This window comes from Sinocyclocheilus anshuiensis, unplaced genomic scaffold (genome assembly GCF_001515605.1).
Source record: "Sinocyclocheilus anshuiensis isolate Anshui unplaced genomic scaffold, SAMN03320099.WGS_v1.1 scaffold913, whole genome shotgun sequence".
Taxonomy (NCBI): domain Eukaryota; kingdom Metazoa; phylum Chordata; class Actinopteri; order Cypriniformes; family Cyprinidae; genus Sinocyclocheilus; species Sinocyclocheilus anshuiensis.
The window spans coordinates 571,507-593,837 of record NW_015554131.1 but is presented as its reverse complement, the minus strand read 5'-3'; the positions used below and the strand labels follow the sequence as shown (position 1 = coordinate 593,837).

General features: G+C 34.9%; 1 protein-coding gene across 1 annotated transcript in view; it reads right to left on the bottom strand.

Moving 5' to 3' along the window:
- Positions 1-708: 708 nt before the first annotated feature.
- Positions 709-22,331, bottom strand: part of LOC107670281 (alpha-catulin-like) — a 68,125-nt gene continuing 46,502 nt past the window's right edge. Inside the window, exons 4-19 of the mRNA XM_016462831.1 lie at positions 21,517-21,636; positions 18,915-19,004; positions 17,386-17,556; positions 16,153-16,353; positions 12,971-13,060; positions 12,078-12,236; positions 11,069-11,161; positions 9,350-9,500; positions 8,478-8,515; positions 8,339-8,389; positions 7,170-7,324; positions 6,875-6,923; positions 4,709-4,765; positions 3,682-3,801; positions 2,920-3,003; positions 709-1,396 (exon numbers count right to left, since the gene is read on the bottom strand). Coding sequence (XP_016318317.1) covers positions 1,232-1,396; positions 2,920-3,003; positions 3,682-3,801; positions 4,709-4,765; positions 6,875-6,923; positions 7,170-7,324; positions 8,339-8,389; positions 8,478-8,515; positions 9,350-9,500; positions 11,069-11,161; positions 12,078-12,236; positions 12,971-13,060; positions 16,153-16,353; positions 17,386-17,556; positions 18,915-19,004; positions 21,517-21,636 — 1,794 coding nt within the window. The 3' untranslated portion in view covers positions 709-1,231. The remainder of the gene's footprint in view (positions 1,397-2,919; positions 3,004-3,681; positions 3,802-4,708; positions 4,766-6,874; positions 6,924-7,169; positions 7,325-8,338; positions 8,390-8,477; positions 8,516-9,349; positions 9,501-11,068; positions 11,162-12,077; positions 12,237-12,970; positions 13,061-16,152; positions 16,354-17,385; positions 17,557-18,914; positions 19,005-21,516; positions 21,637-22,331) is intronic.

The following is a 22,331-nucleotide window of genomic DNA, read 5'->3' as shown; positions in this document are numbered from 1 at the left end:
AATGTATAAAATTGAATAAGAAATGTTTTGTGCATAAATAAATCACTCAAACATAAATATTTAAGAAAAAATAACATCTATTTAGATTTTATTTTCTGATTTCACAATCATTCAATGGTCCAACACTAATACAACTCAAGGTCATAGCTGCACAATCATCTCTAAAGCTTATGGTTTGACTGACTGAAGTATAAATCAGAGGAACATTTTAGCAGAGTAACAACTAGAATTGGTGTGTGAATGGAAACCCAATTCTGAAGATCCTTTTAATCTGTGCCATACTAAAAATTTCAGTACACAACAGCCTAAGCTATTGATTTATATACCGTCTCTAACCTTTTAGGTTAATGTACCAAAGCTTGACTTACATTGTTAGGACTGAAGTAAAAATACAAATCACAGTGACCTACAAGGCAGTCAATACTATTACAAGGCTGTCACTCCTACGCAAGTACATTTAAAGGGCCAGTTCGCCTGAAAATGAAAATTCTGTCTTTATGTACTTGCCCTCATGTTGTTCCAAACCTGTATGATCTTCTGTGGAACATAAAAGATGATGTTTTGAAATATGTTTCAAGTCTTTTGAGACTTCAAAATCACTTATTTTTGTGTTTCACATAAGTCATACTGGTTTGGCATGACATGAGGGTAAGAAAATGTTAACGATTTTCATTTTTAGGTGAACTATCCCTTTAAAAGGAACTGTCTTTTTCATGATCATCCTTCAGAAATGCCACTTTGGAAAGTAACGTTCCCTGCTGTAAACACTCTTTAAACTTTTTCATACTAATATCCAAAGTCACTGAAACGGTGTCTTACAAAGCACTGAGCAGACTGCCCTGTGGCGAAACCAGTGTAGGAAGACGATTAAAACTGGATATATTTGGCATCAACTTGTACATGAGGCAGTTATGTTAAATACAGTGTGCAGGGTTTTTGTTTTTTTTTTGCATCAAAACTTTTATCATGTACGCAGCTGAATATTCGGTTAAAACTGTAGCTTATTTACCAGCCATTACACTTGAAAGGGTCGCATAATGACTTGAACACATGCAATTAAGGGTTTTTTTCTTCAATATTTTTCGGGATCTGGAATGAGGCTGGTAATGCTAACGCTATCATACACCACAAAGCGAATGGGCAGAAGCACAAAGAATGGCACGTTGTGGGCGAGTGCACTGCCATGCACTGTGTGCGCGAGAACAGGCAGAAGCGCCATTGGTTTTCAGAACTATTTGCTCTCCAGGAATGTTAGATTGGCCATGTGCTGCTCCAGGGATTTGACCCCAAAGCCACTGGAGCCTTTGCCATTCAGAGTTTCCTCACTGACGGTCGTGCTCAGCTGCTTCTCCCGCCAGTGCTGAGGTGAAGCCTGACAGCTGCGTTCTGATTTACACTGGAATTAAAGGTGTATAATCAAATCTTAGAGCATGTTTGTATTAAACTATCTTCTACATTTTTTTAATTGATAGAACAGAACATAAATCACACCAGAACATTAAATAATAAGTGAGGGTGCACAATATATCAAATTTATTTAGAGCTTTTTAAATTGATTATTCACATTCAATATATTCAATATGTTTATGCTTGCACATTTCCTCAGTTTTTAATTATCGTTGCTGTAATCTAACACTCTTTAAAGCTCATCTTTAATAACACAGCTAGAATTTTAATATCGGCGCATCCATGACATAATAGCACAACACTGTTTCCTAACCAGCATGGAGATACTATTCTTTTTATTGCACTTTATTTTACTTCATTTTTTGTTAATATTTTCATTTTAATATTTTCTGTTGTCATTTTAATTTTGGTTAATTTTTTGGGGAATTTTGTTGTGTGTTTTTGTATTTTTACTTATTTTTTTAAATGTCTATATACTAGTGCTGTCAAACTATTAATCACGATTAATCGCATCCCAAAGAAAAAAGTTTTTGTTTACATAATATGTAAAAAAAATGTATGTGTACTGTGCATATTTATTGTGTATATATAAATACACACACATACAGTATATATTTTGAAAATATTTACATGTATATACATTTATATTCTTATATTTTATATTATAAATATATTTAATATATAAACAACATTTTTCTTAAATATATACACGCATGTGTTTGTATTTATATATACATAAGAAATATACACAGTATACACACATATTATGCAAACAAACCTTTTATTTTGTTTTGACAGTGTTTGACAGCACTACTATATACTTTTTGGTAATTTTATTTCAGTTTTAAATTTACAGTAGTTATTTTAATATATCAAGAAAAATTAAACAAAAACTAGCTGAAATAAAACGAGTTTATGTTTTTTCAATTTTATTTCAAGAAACTATTTTTTTATGGTTTTAGTTAACTTTAGCTTTTGTTTAACTAAGTTACTATAGTAACCCTGGTCCTTATCACAATGCGTTCCTTTACATGTAAATCTGAGTTTTGTCCTAACTTGTTTATTAACCAAAATTTAAATTCAGGCTGATACTGATAAGCTGATAATTATTGTCTCCATGCCATTATAATGTACAGTATGAAAAATTAATATTCATTTTGAGATTTGCTAATTTACATTTGAAAATGTCATCAAATTTGCACTAAGGGCGTCCTCCCGAGTTCGGATCCCGACTCGAGGACCTTTCCCGATCCCCCCCCTCCCACTTCACTTCCTGTCAGCTCTGATCTGTCCTATCATAATAAAGGCAAAAATGGCAAAAATAAAAATCTTTTTAAAAAATGTCATCAAATTATTATTTTTTTTTTTTAAGATTAAGTGAGTGTTAGATGATGGCATGAATGTAATCTAAATATAAATACAGAGATGATGACCAAACACAATTAAATATACATTATCAACCAATACGGATAAGAGTAAAAAGTTAATCCAGGTGTTCATGTTGCTACCTACCTTTCTGATGAGCTTATTACAGATGGGCAGTAAATAGACCACCACTGTCAAGATGCCTTTGGTATTCTGTATGGATGAGTCGACCTGAACGAGACAAGAAAAACAGATGGATCATTAGCTGACTAAACTTCCCAAAATACAGTTTTGCTAACAAGTACACCATGTACGCCCACATTTCAGTCAAGCTATCATTTTGCAGCGACAACAATCTATACATTTCTGAAGGTGATTTGTGGAACAGACTGGTTCACATATAATTGGTTTTTGCTAAATAATATGCTTGGAAACCACGCGAGGGCTCCTGAAGACATGCTGGGAGATCCTGATTGTGCTTGTTTTTCTGGAGATCGTTTTTTTGGTTCCACAGCACGACACGAACACAGCCTCTATAAACCTATTTAAACCTGCCTCCGGCTGTGACCTTTGCTTTATCAAAACAGAAGGATGACCCTGGACAGCATGCCATTTTATCAGGTTAAATGGAGTCAGGAAATAGAGTAAGGTCAGTGTCTTTGCAGGAGAAACAGATTTATTATCTAATCACATGTGGCAGTGACCTGTGACTTTAAACTTTAGTTTATATTGTTCTCTTTAAATGTCTAAATTAAGATGAATCGATATAATTTGAATCCTCAGATTCTAAATTATGAATTTAAGTGCATTAATGGATTAAACTGTCAAGTCAAACAAACAAAAACCCTACTCATGTCTGCTTCATTCACTTATGTACAAGAACAGTCTGTATCAGTTATACTCGATTACCTTCTGAAAGATGGCGCTCTTGCCCTGAACCGGAGTCTTGGCACAGACCTTCAGCTGTTGACATGCGGCTGACAGCTTCTCTGTCTCAGATAGATTAAGGATTCTGTCTTCATCCAGCAGCTATAGCACAGACACAATATGTGGCCTTAACATTTAAAGTAGAACATTTGAGAGATGAGGAATCTAAACAATCATTAACACAGCAGCTCTTTTGCTTAAAGACTCAGTTTCTACATTAGACATAATTTTTTATGATGTTCTTTAAATATGCAAAGTATGAACATGACAGGCTCAACGGGACAATTTTGTAAATTCAGTAAAAACAAGCTGATAGACTACACTTGTGGAAGTGGCTTTATTTTGCTTTAGAAGTTACTTTTTCATTATACATCTATATATTAAATCATTCTTAATATAAGGAGAAAAAGCTGTTTTCAACATTGATAATAATAAGACAAGTTTCTTGAGCACTAAATCGGCATATTTGAATGATTTCTGAAGGATCATGAAACAAAAGTGTTGCGTTTATAATTTTGTTCAGTGTATATACATATATAGTGGCGTTTTGTTTGTATGCATATAGCATTGCTTTCCTTTCTACGATCCTTTCAGGACTTCCTGTGGCAAGGACAAATTTAACAATCTAATAGCCCTAATTGAGACTTTCACGCAAAACTACATTACAGGTTTGCCAAAGTGAGGTAATTGCTGAATTTGAACTGATGGATAAATAAATGGACGTAAGCAATTTGTATTAGCCATACTCTGCTTGCAGCTGGGGAAATGCATTGTGGGTCAGGCATGTTTGAGATTATTAATCAAACCGTGCAGTGCACCACAAGTGTCAGGCTCTGTGATTATGGATGAGTGGCCCCTGTTGGCCCCTGCCAGAGCAGGGTTAACTAACACTGATAGCCACGTCTCTGTGGTCCCAATGAGATGGATGGCAGTCATTACAGTCCTTTATTTACAGGTATCTAATGAAACTGTGGTACATAAGGGCCTGGTGGGCACGCGGGTGCCTTACCTGTGTGGAGAGAGAGTGGAGGATGTGGCACAGCTGGAGACCTTGGTCTGACAACACCTGGAAAATAAATCCATAGTGTAAGGCTTTACTCTGTATCAGAGTAAATGTTACACAACTTGAACGAAGGTGCATCAAGATTTTTTTTACAGAAAAGGAACACTCCACTATTTTTGAAAATAGGCTCATTTTCCATATACTCTCATTCTGGCATAATAATCAAGGAACTTTGCTGCCGTACCATGGGTGCAGCAGGCGCAATGATAATACGCATCGCCTGAAAATAGGCTAACTTCCGTCAACATAACCAACTAGACAAACTTAGTGCCGCGTTGGTCACATTGGAAGTTACCTAGCTGGGGACTATTTTCAGGTGCTGTGTAATATCATTGCGCCTGCTGCACCCATGGTACGGCAGCAAAGTTCCTTGATTATTACGCCGGAATGAGAGTATAGTTCCTAGCCATATCGGCCTAGAAAATTGCAACTTTTCATTTTCCGTCAGTCTTAGTACACGATGTAACTACATCATCATAATTCTAGGAAAGTTGGAAAATGAGCCTATTTTCAAAAATAGTGGAGTGTTCCTTTAAAGTAAGAAAAACCTAAAGAAATTAATAGCGCACATATACATGTAGATATGTTTTTCCTGGACATGTCCTGGCTGGGATTTCTAAATTGCCTAAAACAGACGAGTTTTGGCTTTGTTTTCATACTTGCTGAAGGATACGACTTGTAGTCTGACCAATGGTGTGCATCTATTGCATGTAATCAACCAATCGGGGCGTGTGAGAAGGTGTGATCTACAAAGAACAGTCAAAAGCAATGCAAATACAAGTTCACATGATATGGAAAACAAAATTGCAAAACAAAGCCAATACCCAGAGATTTTAGGCCATTTAAAATCCCAGCCAGGACATGTTTAGGACAAGTGGCCGTATGGCCACCCTAATGTACACTGACACAAGATAAAGACTCCGGTCAGGTCACACTTTCAGTGGCCTAGAAGAAGTTTATTCTACATACAGGTCTGTTCACACCAAGAACAATAATGTTCGGTTTATTATGTGCAGCAGTTTTGTTGTCTGCCGCTTTAAATGCTTAAGCTCTTTCTGATTGGCTGTCAATGTTTTTATCATTCATCAGCTGGAAAACTGATGTGAAAGTGATTCCAATGATATTGCTTCTCTGTGTTATTAGCGTTATAGAACGTTCCTATTCTTATAGAATTAGAATGATTATTACAGTATTATATTTGCAATATTTGCAACACTTCCAGGCAGCTATTTCAAGCATCTAATACCAATTCCTACTTGAAATCTACTCACAAAAATCATTTAAACATCTCACTGATATTGAGGACTGAAGTCTCAAGAAAATGACAAAAGCGGCATTTAGTAGTCAAATTTAATGATTAGTGTCATGCTATGTCATGTCAAAATTATCGCAATTACCAGAGGAGTTCAAAACCTCAGAAATTGTTTGTTACTTTGGCAATGCTCATAATGTTGAAATTGATCCATGTAAAAAAAATAAAAATACCATGGAAAAATATTTAATCGCTATATTAAATCACCTCTATACGCTCTAGCACAGTCTTGAAGAAATCGAATCAGGTAACATTGGCATAAACTGAAATTTGTAACATATGAAGTAACATTTGGTCACTGCCTTTTGGTTATTTTTACTTGAAGTCACAACGATCAAGTGAGATAACTTGGAGACTTTGTTATTTCAAATTATGAGTTTCCAAGTTGTAATTGTGTGTTTGACGTGAACTGTTTACTAGTAGGAAACTCATAATTATGGGAATTGCAACATGACATCAATGCAGCGAAGGCTATAAAAAGAGGTACATAGACATATGAAAGGAACTTCGCAGTGCTGTTCTGCTGATGTTGAGCAGCTAAGCTTGCTCTGTCAGATAAGAGGTTGTGTTTGGGTGGAGGCCAGTGTGCCCTACTAATAGAATGACACACTGCCTAATCAGCATTTCCTCCCCATTCACAGCACACATCCTGCTCTAGATCACTGTATCTCACAGACAAATGACAGCTGGCCTTTTTAATAATATATTGATCCATCTTTTCCAGGGGATTCATTGCTCTTAATGGCACCTTGAAGAGATTCAATAAAAAAACTTATGAGAGAGATTGAACTCTGGTGTACCTCAGCTTGGTGAAATAGATCCAAAGTTGTCTTCAGTAGGCCTTCCCCCCTTAATCACAGAGTGCAAAACAGCAGAGAGTTAATGAAACATCCTTAGAAGATCCATATAACCGTTTGTGTAGGTTGACAGAAAGTGCAGATTAACAACAACATGGTTTTGTCTTCTGAACAGACATTTTTCATAAAGCTTAAACTTTGCAGTATGCTGTATTTCATTTCCTTTGTAATATAACGCTACTCGAACCAATCTGATAAATGGACTATGAATTTTCTGAAAAGGTTTCCAGGGAGTTACCTGGTGAAGAGGTACATGGAATACGCCATGCTGGATATGATCTGACACAGCCGAACCATCTCGTGGTCCTGCTCGTCCCAGCGCTCCACCTCTGAGTCCACATCTGAGGTGAGGAGACACAGTTCCAGCCCAAGCTTGGCAATGGTGGTTTGCTCCTGAATAGATCAACATTAGAAGACTCTTCAGATCATGGCCACAAGGATACTTTCAAGCAGAACTAAATACTGACTAATTACAGATTTTTTTATTTAAATGTATATAGCAGAAGTTACGGTAACTGAGAATTTTTTCGATTGCTTACAGAATTTTAAAGTGCTAAAAAATAATATATCTGGTTAATTGCATTTTCAAGCTTTAAAAACATTCCCACACTAAGAGATTAAACTATTTAAAATTGTTTTCAGTATTTGGAAAAAGCTCAAATTAAATAAAATATAATTATTAGATGAAAAACTAAAACTTTAAACCTTGCCAAGAAACTAAAATAAAGTATCAGTATAAACATTTCTAAAACTAAAACTGAAATAAAATAAAATAAATTAAGATCCTGTAAACGGAAATATTTTTAAAAGTTTTATTAGTTTTTATTAAACTAATAAATATTACAAAAGCACATAAATATTACTACTTCTATTAAAACGACAACTGAAAATATAAAAACATAAGCCAATTTAAAATATGAATAAATGCTATAGTATATAAATAATAGTAAAATAACACAGCACATAATTTGGCTAAGACTAAAAGTATTCTAAAAGTTATAGATGCAATGATTTGAGGTTTAGACTTTCAAATTAATTTTTGTGACCGAATTAATACAGAAAAACAAACAAATCAGTTTCATCACACTTAGGCTTATCAGTTGTCCGTTTTAGTTATTTAAATCTTAATTAAGTTCAATTGTAATGTTTTGTGAAGTTCAGGTCATAACAGAATTTATCTCGAAAATTAGGTTTTGGGGGTCATGGACTGAAAATGCAAATATTGTAATCTATATTTGGAAATGGAATGGCAAAAGTCTCTATAATTCTCTGGGCAAAAATTACAAATAAGGTCACGAATAGAAAATATAAACATTTTCAACCCAGTCTTTTCCAACTGACAGATAAAAACGATCATTACTTCAACTTTTTTGTTCATACATTATGTTTTATTAGGATAAATTTTACCTCAGCGTCGAGTTTGGCAGCCTTGACTGTCTTCAGGTTGGCAGAGTGTTTCTATAAAATAGATGAATCAGTAAATAATGAAGGACATGATATGGTAAGAGAAATTTGTGATAAAATCATAACTGCTTGTGAGACTTACCCCTGGTCTGGGTAGAGACAGATATGTTTTCTTATCACCTAAAATGAGGAAGACATTTTAAGTCTTAAAACCAAATATATCTATATACAGGACACTACAAAACATAAAACTTGGTTCAAATACATGTCTAGCCTGAAAATAGCTGTGTATAATGATTGTGGATGAACAGATACAAAGGCAGGATCTTGGGGGATGACAGTTTGTTTTGGGAAATATATCGGTTGGCTCTGATGATGACTGGGAGCCTCTCATCTGGAACAAAAACATCTCCCCAGGCACCGGGTTTCTGTCATGTTACTGATGCCTTCCTTCAGACTCTGACAAGCTCTTTTTGCGCTGCCGTGAGAAAACCAGAGTTTCACTCGGACGAGCCACCATCGCTCAAACGCATCCTTGAGCGCAATGTCCAAATACAGATGAGTGAAAGGACTTTCACAGACCTGTAATCTCAGTGCGGCCGCAGCAATGCGCCCTTAACCTTGCCTACAGAGATTTATCCAGCCTCTATTCAATTACCTCATGTGAGGGATGTGGATGCAGCGTAAATGTCAAAGCCACACATCTTTAGCGGCTGGAAAAGATAGCAATCTGGCCACGAGGAAAAAGACCTTTAAAAACCGTTATCGCTGCACTGTCCATAGGCATGAACAAATACATTTTGTTCACCTGAAAATAACTGCTACTAATGCATTCAAAGCAAGCACCCATGAAACCAGATTACAATATTGTGGTAAGTACTGTGGTGACTGCAAACATCATACATACATAAGGGTCTTTCATATCTTAGGCTGGAAAAGGAAGTAGTTTGAGTTTGAAGTCATAAAAGTCAGCCTACAAATTGATAACATGACTGAACAGCTCGACTAACGCACCTCTGCGGCCCTCAAACACATCGTTGATCTCCTTCAGAAGGATGGCCATGTCGCACAGCTGGGACTCCCAGGCCTCGCAAAACACATCCAGGTTTTCTTTGGCAATCTTGCTGGTGGGGTGCAGAGCAAGGGTCTGTGCTGCTGAGATGATCTGAGAGGAAATGCTTTTTTAACACTATTTTCAAGAACTTTCTTGCCAATTTTAAATGCAGGACCATTCAAATGTTTAGGGAAAGTGTTATTTATTTATTTTAAATCAATACTTTTATTCTGCAAGGATGGATTAAAATTTGTTAAATGTAACCGTAAATACATTATAATCTAAAAAAAACAACAGCTTTATATTCAAAGTATCCTGAAAATAATGTACTACAGCTTTGCCATCACAGGAATAAATTACATTTTAAAATATGTTGAAATAAAAAAAAAACTGTTATTTTATTACATGATTATTTATTTATTACTTTTTTACTATATTTATGTTTAAATAAATGCAGCCATGATGAGCATAAGAGACTTCTTTCAAAAACATTAAAATTTAAATGGTAGTATAATAAAATAATGAAATATGTATGTTTGTATGTATGTATATTTATTTTGTATTTTTTGCATGAGAGCCTTTTCTGGGTGCATAGGTAAGAAAACTTGTCTGAAGTAATGGCTGCCGAAAATTCAGTATTGCTCTCACAGGAATAAATTACATTTCAAAATATATTCAAATAGAAAACAGTTAGTTTAAATTGTTATTATAATTCACAATAGTACTGTTTTACTGTATTTTTAATTTAATAAATGCAGCCTTGGTGAGCATAAGAGATTTCTTTCAAAAACCTCGGTGTACTGTCATTTTTGATGCGACTGCATAATTAGACTACTGTGCAACATCTGAATATCAATATTCATCGTTGGTTTCTTTCCAGTGTCCCACAGCATAAATGCACCATCTAACTCTGTCGGCAACTGCATAATTATGATTTACAGCTTACTGAGAGGATGTTTCAAAAAACAAACACAGCGAAGCAGAGCTCGTCGCCGCTGAGGGTGTGGATTCAGCTGGTAATTACCTGTGACTTCTGGAATTACTGATAAAGCAACTCATTATCATGCACCCCTGAAGCTGCCGCTCACCCGATGTGCTCTTATTGGCTGCCTGATCTTTAAGCCTCATCGTTATTGGCTGGTGAGGTGAGGTTGCCCTCTCTAAGAACACTCATTCCTGCATGCAATCAGATATGCTAATGAAGCGTGCTGATGAAATGCACTGCAAATATACTCAGTTAAATATTACATTCTGCATACTGGCCCAATCTTACCTTTTCTTTTTCATTTAATGTTAACTACTGTTTGTATTGAAAAAGAAAACAAGCAAGAACCGCAAAGATGCTTTTGATGCATGATTTGTTTGTTTTTTTCATCCAGCTGAAAATGCATTTTAATTGCACTTTCTTGCTATTTTATGCCTATGTGTGTAAGTGTGTTTGCCTCTGCTGTTCTTTTCTGTAATCAGAGCTGCAAAGTCAACAACAACAGTGCAAAATATGTCAAATAAGCATGGGTGATTTTTGAAAAATAAGCACTAACTGAAGCGAATAACAATCTTCTTCCGTTCTTTTATTAACAAAATCTATATTGCGTAAGTCTCCGAAAGCCTTGAAAAAAAGGTCTCAGTTGCTAAGACGTCAGATTCCTACTTTACTAGCAGACAACCTCTCTGTTTACCTGAGGTCCAATGACACGGAAAGTTTCCTCAGCGTGAATACAGGTGATCTCCAGCGGCTCGGTCCCCGAAATGTGGCAGAGCAAACGACAAGTCTGAAATAGAGTAAATGGCACTACACTGAAGTTCACCCTATAGTGAAAGTCAAAAACTTTAGCAGATTATACAACATAGCTATTGTTAAATGCACTGCAATGTACCAATCGGCACAATAAGTATTGAATGCACATATTATAATAAATATAAGCAAATATAATAAGTGTAATAATAATACACATAATAATAATAGTTTATTTAAAATCCTAATTCAGGGTTTCTGCAGACTTGAACAAGTTAAATTTAAGACTTTTTAAGACCTTTTTAATACCACCTTATATGAAATTTAAGACCTAAACCTGTAATGGAAATACACATTTTATTACATACATATATGTAATATTTAATGTGTATAAATTAAAAAGAAAACAAAATATCAATGCTGTAATAAATGGTATTTGTTACTATGATATACAGTGAACTTTTCGTGTCAGCAGACAATATTCCATACAAAATATCCCCACAAAATAGTGCACATTTGGGCAGCATTATGCAAATATTTCCACATAGTGAGGTAGATATGTGGGGGCGTGTTAGAACGAGCCGTTTTAGGGGGGCGTGGCAGAGTCTTAACTTTGATAAAGAATATCTCTTTGGTTTTGAGACTTTAGTCTTTTCAACTTCAGGGATCTTATCTATGCACAATCAGCTTGTAACACTCCAAAGAGAAAGGAAAACTTGAAATCGCATCATATGACCCCTTTAAGACTTTTTAAGACTTTTTAAGGCCTTATATTAGGAAAACGTTATTTAAGACTTTTTAAGGACCCGCGGACACCCTGTAATTGCTTTTGAATTTGAATAAATTCCTAAAATTCAACAATGGTGTAAACTGGACCTGCTGTTACACTACTACAGAAAACTGCTTTCTAATCAAATCTTTGTCAGAACAAAGTGTTAAACAGAGCCGCTCACCTCCACCAGGTGCTCTTTGTGTTCAGTCAGTGTGCCAGCATAATCAGCCACGGCCTCCAGGTTTCCATCCCCACCGGAGGCCTTCAGGGCCTGCAGCACTAGATGATCTGAATGCAGCTTCAGCAGCTCAGTGGCCCTTCCCACCGCCACCCTATGAAGCTGAACAAAAGGAACAGTCCAATAATGTGAACTGAGCAATGTTTCTGGTACTGGTATTAATTACATGCAAAACAAGACCATATTGTTTTAGCAACATACTTCAGTGTTTTCATTTATTATGAGCAATATGAATTATATGAAGTGTATGAACAACCAGTCAGCAATTGTACTGAGGGGGATGTTTAAATGACACCTTTTTCAACTAAAAATAGAAAACATTTTATGCGTTTTGGCCATTCATTTAAATGACAATGGCGCTTTGTTTGTTTTTTTAACTGTTTGCATCTGGACTATGTTTTTTTGGTATTGCTTTAGAATACTGTTTAGTATTCTTTTGTTCTGTAATGCCTGTCAACAAATAATTTTGTATATAATTTATGTTACAGTACATTGTTATGTTGCAATAAAGATGCAATTGTACTGATTTAAGTTTCACAAAGCAGTTATTTCGAGACATTAATCTTATAAGAAATTAACTTACAAGAGTCATTTGTTCGTGAATCAGATTGTAGTGGCCCGATTTGTTTTTATATGTTCAGACAGTCTTTGTTTTACTCTTATCTCATGACATTCAAATGCAAATTCACAAATTAAGTAAATATGTTATGGCACTCAGCATAAGTGATACAGGGAACACTGGGATGGACGCTTCTGAAGAAAGATTTAGATTTTGTTTTAGATGCTTTGGCTCATGGGATTCAATCCCTGTGCATAGCTTGTCACAAGAATCTCACCTCTCGCCTGAGATCACTGACACTCTGACAAGTCTTCAAAATAGAGAGCTCCACCTCGTCCGTGGCCTCTTTGGCTTTAAGCGATTGCTGCTGGAGTGTAAAAGAAACAGAAACAAAGATAGAAAGGGAATTTAACACATTGCAAACAGGATGATTTTCAACCAGTTGAACGTGCACCGTCCATGCTGAAGAGCCATCAAGTTTCAACACAAGTGTCAGTGGCCCAAGCAACCTGAAAGATGAAATTTGTTAGACATGACAGTCTTTATCCGCAGTTTTCTCTTCAGAGGACAGGCAGACAGGTGGGTGGGATTGCTTTCAGACAGGATTACGATGGGGCGTCAACACAAACGCCACAGAAGCCGTGTGAATGTTTGAAGCGCTCTCATCTTCCGTGCTTTACTTTGAGACAGCACACTGGGACTTAAACAGTCATTGCACTTCAGTGAACACATTCCAAATGTTTCTGTCACTGAAATGGTGGACAGGTAAAGTGGGGAACAACCCAGATATTACCATGTAAAAACAACGCTGTCTCTAAATAAGTTTTGGCTGATGACAGCAGAGACATATACATAGTCGTAAACATTCAAGGACTCGTAGAAAGAAGAAATGCAGTGCTTGAGGGAGGAAAATTCACACCCATTGACAGTCGCACTTAAAAATGTCAAGAGCTTGTTTAAATGGACAGTTCCATTTAACTATCGGCTGGTTTTATGGAGTCCATGAGGGATGGTACACAGGTTCTTTTCATTTGGATCAGTCATGTTACAAAGGTGACAGTTTGATGCATTGAGTGCTCTTGAGGATGAACAAATCACTAGATTTGAAGTTTGGATTTGTCTGAAAAGTAACGAGATAGTATTCTACAAGCAGAAGTGTATATTTCACTTTGTGTTCTGTATTTATTACTTTTTGGAATTATGATCATAACGTCATTTTAAAAGACTGTTTCAAATTTCCACTCTAAGCTATTATTTTGGTTAACCCCTTTCAGATAAATCCTTCCCTAAATAGCATGGAAAACAAAACCAATTGTCACTTTAGATGTTGGTCTCTTCCTGTCTATTCTTGGGCAGAATCAGCTGCAACGAGGACCACACATCAAACATCTGGCTTCATGAAACTAATGAAAACTGGAAAACTGTTTAATTGGAGGCAGGCATTACGTCCTCAAAAACTACATATGGGAAAACAATCAAATGTATAGAAATACAACAAATAAATATAAAGAAATCTGGGACCTAACAATCTGTAAATTATTTTTTTATAAAGAAACAGTGACACTGACACAAATAGATAAAGATTCAAAGGTGTTCTACTGGAGTGTGTAATTACCTGCAGAAATGGCTAAATGTAATCATACACTACTGGTCAAAAATTTGGGGTCAGCAATTTTTTTTAATTTGACCAAAAGCGAAGTGAAATCTTATAGAAGATTTATATTTCAAAGAAATGCTGTTTTCTATTCTATAACTTTCTATTCATGAAACACTCCAAGATGTATGACTGTTTCCACAAAAATATTGAGCATTACAACTGAAAATTGATAATGATAAGAAATGTTTCTTGAGCAGCAAATCAGCATATTAAAATGATTTCTGAAGGATCATGTGACACTGAAGACTCGAGAAAAGGCTGATGAAAATTCAGCTTTACCATCAAAGGAATAAATAAAAAATTAATAAAAAATTAATAAAACTGTTATTTTAAATTATAATAATATTCACAATATTACTGTTTTTACTCTGTTTTTATTAAATAAATGCAGCCTTGTTCAGCATAAAAGACAAAAAAAATCTTACAGATGCCAAATTTTTGAATGTATTATATCTGCATTATCTGCCAGTTCTCTAGATATTGCATTGACCTTTGAAAATCCAGATGATCAAGTGTCTGAAACATTTTCAAAGGTCCCATACATTTTAGCCAATACATTTCCATGACCTTTTTAGTCAGTTGTGATTACTGACATTTTAAAAATCATTCAAATTCAGACCAATTCCACTATGTATCATTCAACTCAAAAATGTGGTTGCAAATCAGACTGGCTTTTTACTACATACCTAAGTGGAATTTCTAGCCTACAGAATAGATCAGCGAATAACTAGCAAATCTTATATTAATAGAAATTCCAGGAGTTTTCCTTGACTTTAAAGATTTCATTTATGTCCATGACTTTTCTAGGCCAGGAAAAGATTCATTTTAAATTCCTTAGTATTTAGGTTTTTCATGATTGTAGGACCCCTGCATTTCATACATTTTAGGCTACTATTCATATTCGCCATGTGTTCTTGTGAGATCACAGTACTAGTAATGCTGAGGTCAGGGTTTTGATTCCCAGGAAACACATTTAAAGCACCGGAAGTCACGTCGGACAAATGCATAAGAATAAAAAGATGTTGACATTTTCCTATATATGTAAAGTGAAAAAAAGGATAAAAAAAAACTGCAGTGACTCAATTGTTTTCCTTGAACAGGGTTTTTCTTTCACAAGCCATTCAGTGTATAGCAATGAATACCATGTCAGTTTATATCAACCTTCAAATGAATGCTCCTATTAAACCATTAGAGAGTGCATGCATTTTTTAAATCATTTTTTTCATGTATTTCTTTCTTTGTGACTTTTTCTTTCTTTTCATCCCTCTATGGTTTAAAGACATCAGAAGGTTTAGAGTCAACTCTAGCTATGCACAAAGTCCTTATGAAACAGTATCACACACAGAACAAATCATGTGAGTATCAATAAAGGTTGTCTGAAAAGTATGCTGCTGCACAATAAAAGAAATAATGGCAAAATGACAGCAATTGAATAGCTTATTCAAGAAACCAAAAGCAGGAAGCAGGAAAGAATAAACACCTATAGATCTGCACCGTAAGGCTTATTTTTCCCAATGTATGAGGCACAGTGAGGATGTGAGGTTCATGGGCAGTTACTCCACCGGAGGAGAGACATGCAGAACATCCTTCACACACTGTACAACAAAGACGTGAAGGACAGATATACAAGCCAAGTGAAACATTTGTGTTAAGATATGAATAAGAGAGCAAGTTAAGGACACAAAATCAATCTGGGATGCAGTTTGGAGTTTTCCTCCTGCTGTTACCATCAAGTGAGACTCAAGTCATACGGTGAATGATTGGTCGGTGAAGTCCCCAATGTGTGTATGTGTCCCTCTTACCACGTGTCTCCATGTGCTGATGAGCTGTTTGGTCTCCTGACGTGTGATCTGGCAGAGCTGTATGATTGTCTCTCTCTGCTCATGGCTGGTGTAGGCAGAGTCTGTAAAGTCTTCGGTTTTCTCCACCAGAGCTTCCAGCTGAGCCGCCACAGCCTCACAGGACACACAGTACAGAGAGTCTCTCAGACCCTCCACTTTAACCTGAAACACACATACAAGCATCTGGTGAGAAACTGATTCATGATATACCATTTATTGGCTAATGTCTGCATTTTTTATATTTTATTGGATATTTATTTGTTTTTCAACCCATCTATAACATTAAAATATTTATCAGTACTTTGTAGGGCACCTTAATGGGTGAAGTGTGTCTCAATCTCAGTAGCACCAAAAATAATTTGTATTCAGAAGTTCCTGGTTGGTAAGATTTTGTAATGTTTTTAAGAGAAGTCTCTCAAGCCTACCAATGCTGCATTTATTTGATCAAATATACAGTAATATTGTTAAGTATTATTATAATTTCAAGTAACTGTTTTCTATTGTAATATATTTTAGGGCTGCAAAGCAATTAATTGCGATTAATCGATTCAAAATAGACGTTTTTGTTTACATACTATATGTGTGTGTACTGTGTATATTTATTATGTATATATAAATACGAACACATATGTATATATTTTTTTTTATATTTGTATGTATATATATTTATATTTGTATATAATTTATATTATATATAAATATAAATATTTTATATATAAATCTAACATATTTTTCCTTAATATATACATGTATTTTTGTGTGTATTTATATATTTACATCATAAATATAGACAGTACACACACATATAGTATGTAAACAAAACATTTTTTTGTGATTATCAATGTTGAAAACCAGTTTTGCCTGATTAATATTTTTGTGGAAACATTGAAATATTTTTTTAGGATTCTTTGATGAACAGAAAGATAAAAAGAACAGAATTTATTTGAAATCGAAATCTTTTGTAAAATTATGCATGTATTTACTCATACAATTGATCAATTTAATGTGCCTGTGCTGAAAAAGTATCAATTTCTTTCTTTCTTTCTTAAAAAAAAAGAGACCCCAAACCTTTGAACTGTAGCATATATTCTTTTTGACTGGTTGAGCAATACTTTTTTTTTTTAAAGAAGTCTTTGAAAGAGAAACTTTATCCATTGAGACATCCATCTAAGAGCCCTTGGCCTACACTTGCACCTTAAAGTCTTTAATCCCAGCGTAGATGCTGACAGGTAGTGCTTTGGCCTCCCCACCACTCCTCGTGTCAGTCACAATCTCAATGACTTGCTCCAGGGCCAGACGCATACGCTGGAAGACTGCTTCTTTGTTGATCCGTGCCGACTCGCAGTCTGGATGTCTCAGACAAGTCTGAGAGGCAAAGAGGAACAAAAATTATCTTCAAAATGCAGAGGAACAACAAAAGTGTGGCTGCTAAATTTGACATCTAAACAGGATGCTATTACATTTTTTAGAGTAAGGAAAGGAAAACACCCTTTTTAGAGGAATGAACAAGCTCAATTATGGAAAAGCTCTTTATGAAAAATTATCATTCGTGGTATCAGATGGTAATATCATGGTACTTTAATAGCCAACAGACAACCATGGTGCTGTGTGAAAACTATATAGCATACCATACTCCAAGCATATTCGCTAACATGGTACTAAAACTATGATATTACCGTAGTAAAAACCATGGCACATGTACAAAGCAGTACAACAATAACATTGTACTTTTTCATAAGTAAGACCTAATATTGGACAGATCTTGGACTCCCAGATAAATCAGTTTATAAAATATTATTAATAAAATATTATTTGAGTACAATTCAGGTGAACATACATAATGAATCTCATTCAATAATAACTGTGTACATGTTTTCTTACTTATGCATGCAGGAAAAGTTCTCGTGCAAAATTTCAATATATAATTATTATATAATTTCATATATATAATAAGAATATAATACATACAATATATAATTTACATACTGTATATACATAACTTTTATATATAAATATTTTATTATTTTATTTGATCAAACATTCAATAAAAACAGTAATATTGTGAAATATTATTACAATATAAAATAAGTTTTCTATTTTGATATATTTTAAAACTGTAATATAATTCCTGTGATGGCAAAGCTGAATTTTCAGCATCATTACTCCAGTCTTCAGTGTCACATGATCCTTCAGAAATCATTCTAATATGCTGATTTGCTGCTCAAGAAACATTCATTATCAATGTTGAAAACAGTTGTGCTGCCTAATACTTTTGTGATACTGTGGTACTTTTTTCAAGACTCTTTTATTTATTTGAAACAGAAATATTTTGTAACATTATAAATGTCTTTACTGTCACTTTTGATCTATTTAATCCATCTTTGCAAAACAAAATCTTACTGACCCCAAACTTCTGAACAGTGGTAAAGTATTATAAATATAGATATAGATATGTAAAGTATTATATAGATAATCAAATATTGTTATATATAATGTGATCATAATAATATTCAAAATAATAATATATGTCAAAATATATGGCCACCACGAATGATTTGCTCATTTGTTTAACTTATTCCTAAATTTGTATCTTAAAATGAAACTTTGTTAACACCTCATTATTTCTGCATGATACTATTCACACTCAGGTTTTTCCGCACAAATACATGCGTTGATATTAACATGTTTTAGACAGCAGATGGTACTCTCTTCCACAATCCTACCTTAGAGGCTGTGAGGAGCATCATGGTGCATTTCTCCAGCACAGCACGTGCGGCGGCCATCCGAGCTCTTTTCTTTTCATCCTTCAGATCCTGAGGAAAACAAGAATCCACAAGACAAATATGAGAAAACATGCAATGCCTCGAGTGCTTTCAAGTGTTCTGAAATCTCGGCTTAGGTTTAACCTCATAATTCGCTTGCAACAGACAAGGCTGGAATTACACTGTGTTATCAATTTAGTTCCACAAAGTGCTTATGAAACACATCTGACTGAATCATAATAAAACTAATGTTTCTAACAAATCAAGTGCACTTGACTTGAATCTTAACCATCTGACGCAGGCTGTCAGGAGATCTACAGAACTGAATTCATTCATTCGAAGTGTTCATTTTTCAAGGTCTTGCATAGAATGAAGGGTTAATTTGGTCCTTGGTAGAGATAGCACTGACATAATGCCTTCCACCGACACGGAGCGAGCTGGAATATAACTCAATAGAGCTGCGCTCACTCGTGAGGCATTAGGGATTTTTGACTGACAGACTGTGTGTGTGCATGACGGAGAGAATGAGAAGAACCTGATCTCTCTCACCCCGGCTGGGAGCCATGGCTCACAAAAGGAGATGTGATTATCTGTTATGTTCTTCTGAATAAAACTGAAAAGATGGAGGCCGCAGATTGGCAGGAAAGCTCTGCAGAGATAGGAACGTGATGTGTTTGTGAAACATTATCAAACACATACAGAAGCTTCCTTTTTGAAATGAGACAGCCTTTCCTATCAGTTCTCGGTGTCATTCATATTCATATTACTACTTTCCTAATCATGATGGGACTCCGGAGGAGGCCTTGGGAGGAGAACCGGCCATGCACTGCAAGAAAATCAGCTGAAACCAGTTTCTGATGGGGCTGGTTTAATATGGTTTCATGTGGTGATCGAGCAATCATGAAGGCCAATAATGAGCCACAATGAGAGCGACAATAGTGTTAGCACACTTTTGGATCCCAATGTAAATCGGTACTACACTGGCCATAACCCACTCTACTATATAGATCAGGGATTTTCAAAATTTTTGATACCAAGAACCCTCCAAAAATTGGGATAACCTTGCAACAGACTAACTTCTTAAAATATAGTAAAATATAGAAAAATAGTAAGTGTAATATAAAGACAATACGTTGTTTGCAAAATAAAATAATTGGCCTTTATATTGTTTAATTATTATTGTAATTATTATTTATATTGTCATTTCACTAAAGTATAACATTTACATTTAGTCATTTTGCAGACGCTTTTATCCAAAGCGACTTACAATTGGGGAATACATAAAGCGATTCTTCTTAAAGCAGCAAACAGACACAGGAAGTGCTCGTAATACCAAGTTTCAGGCATTGTTCAAATAAGTACAAGCTAGAAAGGGAAGGAATAAATAAAGAGAAAGCCAAAGTTTTTTGTTTTGTTTTTTAGTATAAAGTATACTATTTAGTCAAATATTATCAGGAAAATATTTGTTGTATTAAATTGTCTGCATCTACTTTCTACCGAGTGTTAGCATATTGTGGCATATAAATAAATAAATATTTTAAATTCAATTAAAATTTATTTGTATAAATTTATAGTATACAAGCATAAACTACATTGCCTTGAAGAAGAAATTAACACTTCTAAACATTTCTAAAAATATCTGTACAAAAAAAAAAGAAATCCATAAAATAATAGGATTTGATTTGGTTTTAATTTATTACTTAAAATCTATGACTGTCCATACAATTAAATTAAAATGAAGTTCTTTAAAATGAATAATAAAGCGATTAATGAAGATTTCCAGCCTTCAAAAAACAGAATAAGTGGCCCTTAACAAAGAATGCATTTTTCCATTCCATTGTTTTTCTTCGCAAACATGCAGTTTTTGACCATTGCCCGCTTGCATCTTTTGCAGCATCTTGCATTTGACACAGTTTTAGCCCACGATGATTCTTTATGAAATGCCCCCTAAAACAGTAAAACCTTTCTTTTTCAGGCAAATTTTCAGCAGATACATTAGCAGCCCCATGCGGACCCCAGTTTAAAATCTCTTGCTCTATATCAGCATCAGCTTTTGACAAACCCATATCTAATCTCCACCCAGCAGCAAAACCAGCTTGACCATATGCAGGTATGATGGGTTTTTTTTCCAACAGAGCATTGATAATGAAAAAAATTCTAGCATAAATTTATAAACACAGTACAATTCCCTGATCTTGCATATGTTTTTGCATTGCAAACATATGCTGATATGAGCCTTAAAATTGTGAATTCCTGTTAATAAGCACTACTAGCATCTGTTCTGCACTACGGTCGAGTGTATCTTACCCCAAAGGTTTTCATCAGTGGGGTTTGAGAGCTGCTGATTGAAAATGCAGTGTGCAGCACAGTTCAGTTCTTATAACTAAAATCCCTCCATTATCTTCCCCTTCTCCCCTCATCCAATGTATAAATCTACACCGGCTATACACACCTGCCATAGGAAGTATCCTTATCAGTGTTTGATTATCTGTAAAGTGAAGTGAAGGGAACGATGGAGGGTGAGCAGGGGGATGTGTGTGTATGTGTGTGTGAGGTCACTTACATTCTGTCTGTCTCCTGTGAGATGGGCAAACTCTACCATCTCGTTCCCAAATTGGCTGAAGATTTGGACAAATTCCTGAAAAGTGCTGACTCTCTCCAGCTGCTCCAGGGTAACCAGCACCTGCACACATACATAAAACCCACGTTTTTCTCAGCTACAGCCCTGAGAGAAAAAAATGTACTGCATAAAGGTTGCTTTCATAATGTGTTTTATTTAGAAACGAGCTTTATCTCACATGTCTGTCCTAAGAAATAAAAATAGACTCAACTGAGACAACTGCTGTTATACAGTAAGAGCATAGAGGCACTGTGGCAAATCTGAGCATAGAGTGTGAAGCTGTTGAGATCGCTTCCAAAAGTCTTTCCATTACTAAGAGGCTTAATAAAGAAGAAGAAGTTTGCTCCATTTAATCTCAGTGTGTACAGAAAACAATTGAGATATTACATCAGATTTATTGTGATTGTACTTTCTCATGGCTATATGATCAATACATAAAAAAAATTCCAACAATGTGTCTTATTTCTTTCTTTTCTGAAATGAGAATGTGTCATACCTAGCTCATGTTGCTCATGTCATACCTAGCTCAAAAACACCATAAAATGCCCCTTATTTGATTTTTAATTCTTAAATAATAATTTTTATTATTTTAAAATGATAAAATATGCAAAAATTGTTTATACATATACATACATCATATATATATATATTATTATTATAACATTTATTTTATACATACATTTTTTATTGCAGTTGTCCAACAAAAAAGTTTATTTTTATAATAATAATAATAATCATCATCATCATAATCATAATCA